The sequence below is a fragment of the Jaculus jaculus genome, chromosome 12 (genome assembly GCF_020740685.1).
Source record: "Jaculus jaculus isolate mJacJac1 chromosome 12, mJacJac1.mat.Y.cur, whole genome shotgun sequence".
Taxonomy (NCBI): domain Eukaryota; kingdom Metazoa; phylum Chordata; class Mammalia; order Rodentia; family Dipodidae; genus Jaculus; species Jaculus jaculus.
In genome coordinates, this window is record NC_059113.1 from 66,085,571 (window position 1) to 66,090,954 (window position 5,384).

Genomic DNA, 5,384 nt, shown 5'->3' on the forward strand with positions numbered 1-5,384 from the left:
GCCTGCCCCCAACAGCAGAGGAGAAACAACCACTTCTCAAAAAAATCTAGACTAGGCCCACTTAAACTTCACAATTTAGAAATACCAATGGCTACTCTATTTCCATACATTGTTAAATGATTTCAGAAACAGATTAAGCATACAATTGGCTTACAAAAATAAAAATTGTTTGGGGCTTTACAAAACTTTATAAAATATAACACCATTTGTAAATTCAAGGTCATTTCACAATGCAATAGACAATACTTCCACAGATATGCCATCTAGTAAAACTTAGGAGTGGCCTGCCTTACACACATTTCTTTTTCCAAATCTTCAAGCCTTGGGAGATATACGTTCCACTGTGGGATTTTTTTTTTATAAAGACTCTTATTTCCAAAGGTTTTATAAGAAGACTTTTTCATTCTAAAATAATGTGAAAGCAGATGAATCTGCATCTAAAAAAAAAGTCTTACTGAAAGTCAAAGCTAATGCAATATGCCATTTCTAAACTAGTGATAAATGTCAAACCAAACTCTTCAAAATGGCAACCTATTAATTTAAACATGTATGTGACCATTGTGATCTGGTGCCTGTAAGATATAAAAATATAACCAGAACTATTTTAAGAAAAGCATGTATTCATACAGAATGAAGACACCTCTAAATTTAGTTCTTTGAATTACACTCATTAATAAAGATTCATTTTATCACCAAGAGCACCGATGTCTTTAAATCAACCAAAAACTGAGAGGGTCTGGGCTTGTTTCATGTAACAGTGTCATTACAATAAGGCACCACTTGGTATTTCCAAACCATTGTCACTGGTGTCTTAACCATTACACAGAATGGCAGAAATATGCTACTATTAACTAGTTACATTATACTCTTGTTCCCATTCTGTGCTTATATTTTTTCCACTTAACAGGGAAAAAATGTACAAGATCTGTTAAATAAACATCTCTCCCCAATTTATAAGAAAATAATCTAGAAATAAACAAGAAACCAAAACATTATCCCAACAACAATGTATCTCTGTTGGAGCCCAGGAAGGAGCAGAAGGCAAGGGGCCTACTTTCTATCAGAGATAGAGGCACATAGGTTCAAAGTTTCTCAGGCAAATTCGCGGTTAGAGTAACTGAGAGCAAAGAATTTGACATTTCCGCCACAGCTGATTTCTCAAATAGTCAAGCCCAATTAAATATTTCAAAACATGTTCTTAGTCGCTGCTGTCATCATCGTCATCATCATCATCATCAGATACATCGTTTAAAGGAGACTTCAGTGACTGACTGTAAGAGTCTGATCTAGTGGGCTGGCACGTGGCCATGTCCCCGGTGGAAAGCAGGTCATAGCAGAAGTCACAAATCCGCACAGGCTTAGAAGACTGGCTTGGAAGAAGAAATCTCTTTTCAGAGCAAGGCCCACAAACAACAAAACCACATTTTCGGCAATGGTGACGACGATTAACAGGTGTAAATTTTGCTTTCTGACAGAGCATACACACAGTGGCTTCAGAGTCAGGAACCCAGACAGCAGCATGCTCATTACTAGGTGTCTTCCCACTTTTGGAGAGTAAATCAGTAACACATTTATTTATGTGATTCATCCATTCTGACTTCTCGGTGGCAGCATACACTGCGAATGATTTAGTTGGTGTCTTGATAAGCCACCCATTCCTTAATTCTCCTTCATCTTTGATGGAATCCATGGTGACATTCTCTAAGGGGATTATATGTTGTTTGTTGTACTTTTTCTTTTGGATGACAATGTTGCCATATACAAGAATATCATTAAAGCCGGGCGTGGTGGCACACGCCTTTAATCCCAGCACTTGGGAGGCAGAGGTAGGAGGATTGTCATGAGTTCGAGGCCACCCTGAGACTCCATAGTGAATTCCAGGTCAGCCTGGGCCAGAGTGAGACCCTACCTCGAAAAACCAAAAAAAAAAAAAAAAAAAGAATATCATTAAATAGGAAAAACTGCCTTGCCTTAGGCTTCTTTCTGCACAACTTAGTCAATACTCCTCCAATTAGCACCCGCCCAGGTATAGTGAGGGGTTGACCAGCTGCTCCAAAGCAATTTTCAACTGTACTTATGCGTCTGGTATTTGCTTCACTGTTTGCCAAACGATCCACCATCTTTTGGTAATAGCCTCTCCTCTCGAGTGCTGGGATTAAAGGCGTGCGCCACCATGCCCAGCTCTCATTCACTTTTTTAATCCATTCAACAAGTATTTATTGAACACTGGGTATTCTTTTCCTCTCAAAGTTTGGAGTGTAAGCCAGATGCACAAGGGAGTGTACGCATCGAGTTCATTTGCAGTGGCTGGAGGCCCTGGTGCACCCATTGTCTGTTTCCTTCTTCTCTCTGCCGGCCAGGCGCAGGCGGCGGCGGCGGCGGCGGCGGCGGCGGCGGTGGCCGCGCCGAAGGTCCGACTCTTCCTGGGCGCAGGCTCCGGGCGCGGACTCTGCGCGCTCTCCCTCCCCCGACACACACCCCGGCCCAGCCTAGCAGGGAGTCGCAAAAATCTTTAAAGGTGTGTGTTGCTCTCTACCCTTAATCCTGTTAGCTGGGAGGTTGAGAATTCTGTTCTGAGTTGGGTTTCCAGATCAGCCTGGATCTGAATCAGTCCCTACCCTCAATAATGATGGAAAGAAAAGACATATGTCCTATAAATATGAATGCATCAAAGGCAACAATAGTCAACCCCCAAATACAGGTTAATTGAGAATGGTAAAGCCAACCAATAATATGTAATTCATATCCTTCCCTGAAAGTGAGGTTAGCATTTCCAGAGCAGGTCTATGTACCTGCTTTTTTGTCAGTTGGCCTCATTACCTTTTGGGGTGGCTTCCAATATCACCAATGCTGAGTGCCCACCTTGATCCCTCTGTGTTGTGTTAAGGATCTGGTGCTCTGATCAGCTGTGATGGATGCCCTTCCATAATGTGCTCTCTGGAGGTTCACATTTCTGATGGTTGGGGTATGGAAGCGTGCAGGAAGCCTGGAGTTGAACTGGAACTGCTCAGCTGATACCATCTGTATCCTCTTCAACAGTTCTTTAGCTAATCTCCACTGTCTCCCCTTCAAGTTTCTTGACTTTGCAAGGAGGGTGATGAAGTTGGAAAATCCCATTGTTTGACCTCTGCTCCTGAAGCTCAGCTCTGGGTTAGCAGAGCAGGGCAGGTGCATGGATCTTGCAGATTGGGGCACAAAAGCCTTGGTGGGATCCTGGCCACTTTCCTCCTTTCTGGTGGATCTTGGTGTCTCCAACTTTTCTGCTGTGGGTAAAAAAACAGAAAACAAAAAACAAAAGACAACAACAACAAAAAAACCCAACTATTCACCTTCACTTTTCAGAAGAAGAGTGTATTTTACTGTGGTTTTCCTTAAGTTTCTCACTAGGCTAGTTTGGTGTGATTCCTATGTTGCCATCTTATTCCAAGCCCAGCAATAACTTACATTCTTTTTTTTTTTATTTATTTGAGAGCAACAGACACAGAAAGACAGATAGAGGGAGAGAGAAAGAATGGGCGTGCCAGGGCTTCCGGCCTCTGCAAACGAACTCCAGACGCGTGCGCCCCCTTGTGCATCTGGCTAACGTGGGACCTGGGGAACCGAGCCTCGAACTGGGGTCCTTAGGCTTCACAGGCAAGCGCTTAACTGCTAAGCCATCTCTCCAGCCCTTACATTCTTAATATATTCTCTTGGGCTGGAGAGATGGCTTAGCAGTTAAGGTACTTGCCTGCATAGTCAAAGGACCCAGGTTCAATTCCCCAGGACCCACATATACCAGATACACAAGGTGGCACATGTGTCTGGAGTTTGTTTGCAGTGGCTGGAGGCCCAGGAATGCCCATTCTCTCTCCCTCTGTCTTTATCTCTCTCTCTCAAATAAATAAAATTCCTTAAAAAGCAATGAACAGGGCTGGAGAGATGGCTTAGCAGTTAAGCGCTTGCCTGTGAAGCCTAAGGACCCCAGTTTGAGGCTCATTTCCCCAGGACCCACATTAGCCAGATGCACAAGGGGGCACATGCATCTGGAATTCATCTGCAGTGGCTGGAGGCCTTGGCATGCCCATTCTCTCTCTCTCTATCTGCCTCTTCCTCTCTGTCTATCACTCTCAAATAAATAAAATTTTTAAAAAAGCAATGAATAAATTAATATATTTTCATGCTCAATATACTTGGAGAGTACAAGCCCTATCCCTTAAGTGCTAGAAGTAATAATTTGATAAATAATAGGTAGAATTCCTGCCATCAGGAAACATATTTGGTGAGATACACAAGACGAATTTTCAAAAATTTAGTTTGTGCTGGGCGTGGTGGCACATGCCTTTAATCCCAGCATTCGGGAGGCAGAGGTAGGTGGATCGCCGTGAATTCGAGGCCACCCTGAGATTACATAGTGAATTCCAGGTCAGCCTGGGCTAGAGTGAGACCCTACCTCGAAGAAACAAACAAACAAAAAATTTAGTTTGTGTATGTGGTGTGGTGTGGTGTATGATGTATGAACTTATGTGTATAGATGTGCATGCTTGCAAAGGCCAGAGTAGAATGTTGGATATCCTTCTTTAATAGCTGATCTGAGTATTATCTTGAGACAGGGTCTCTCCCTCAACCTGGAGCTGTTGTGCAAAGTCAGAGAGCACCAGCTATTTTCTGGTCTCTGCTTCCCACCCCACTGCAGTTGTATCTGTGTATATAGCCATGCTCAGCTTGTTACCTGGTATTTTGGAAGCCAAACTTGTCAGTCTCCAGCTTGAGCAGCCCTTCTGCTTAAGTGGCAAGCATTCTCAACCGCTGAACCATCTGCCTAGCCCATTATTTTTTCCTGGAGTTTTTCTTTTTTTTTTTTTTTGGTTTTTTTGAGGTAGGGTCTCAATCTAGGTCAGGCTGATCTGGAATTCACTATGTAGTCTCAGGGTAGCCTCAAACTCAAAATGATCCTCCTACCTCTGTCTCTTGAGGGCTGAGATTAAAGGTGTGAGCCACCATGGCCAGCTTTTTTTTTTTTTTTTTTTTTTTTTTTTTTTTTTTACTTTAAAACACTTTTTAAAGGGGCTGGAGAGGTGGCTCTGTGGTTAAGGCACTTGTTTGCAAAGGCTAACAGCCTGGTCTTGATTCCTCAGCACCCATATAAAGCCAGATACACAAAACTGCCCATGCGTCTAGAGCTTGTTTGGAGCAGCTAGAGGCCCTGGTGCACCCATTATCATTCTCTCTTTTTCCCTCTGCAAATAAAAAAGTTGTTTTAGGGTTGGAGAGATGGTTTGGTGGTTAAGGCACTTCCTTTGTGATGGTTTTTATCAACTTGATTTGTTTATGAATCCACAGACATTCCTCCTTGTAAGTGGATCTCTGAGGTTGCTTCTGGGAAGCATTAAGGAGGAATCCTTCCT

General features: G+C 43.0%; 1 protein-coding gene across 1 annotated transcript; it reads right to left on the reverse strand.

Annotated features, from left to right (window-relative positions):
- Nucleotides 1–950: 950 nt before the first annotated feature.
- On the reverse strand, nt 951–2,126 carry LOC123453742 (pleckstrin homology domain-containing family F member 2-like). Its single transcript, XM_045131552.1, has 2 exons — nt 1,954–2,126; nt 951–1,778 (listed from the first exon to the last, which is right to left on the reverse strand). The coding sequence occupies exons 1-2, from the start codon at nt 2,118–2,120 to the stop codon at nt 1,199–1,201; spliced, it is 747 nt and encodes a 248-aa protein (XP_044987487.1). The 5' UTR covers nt 2,121–2,126; the 3' UTR covers nt 951–1,198.
- Between the last annotated feature and the right edge of the window lie 3,258 nt (nt 2,127–5,384).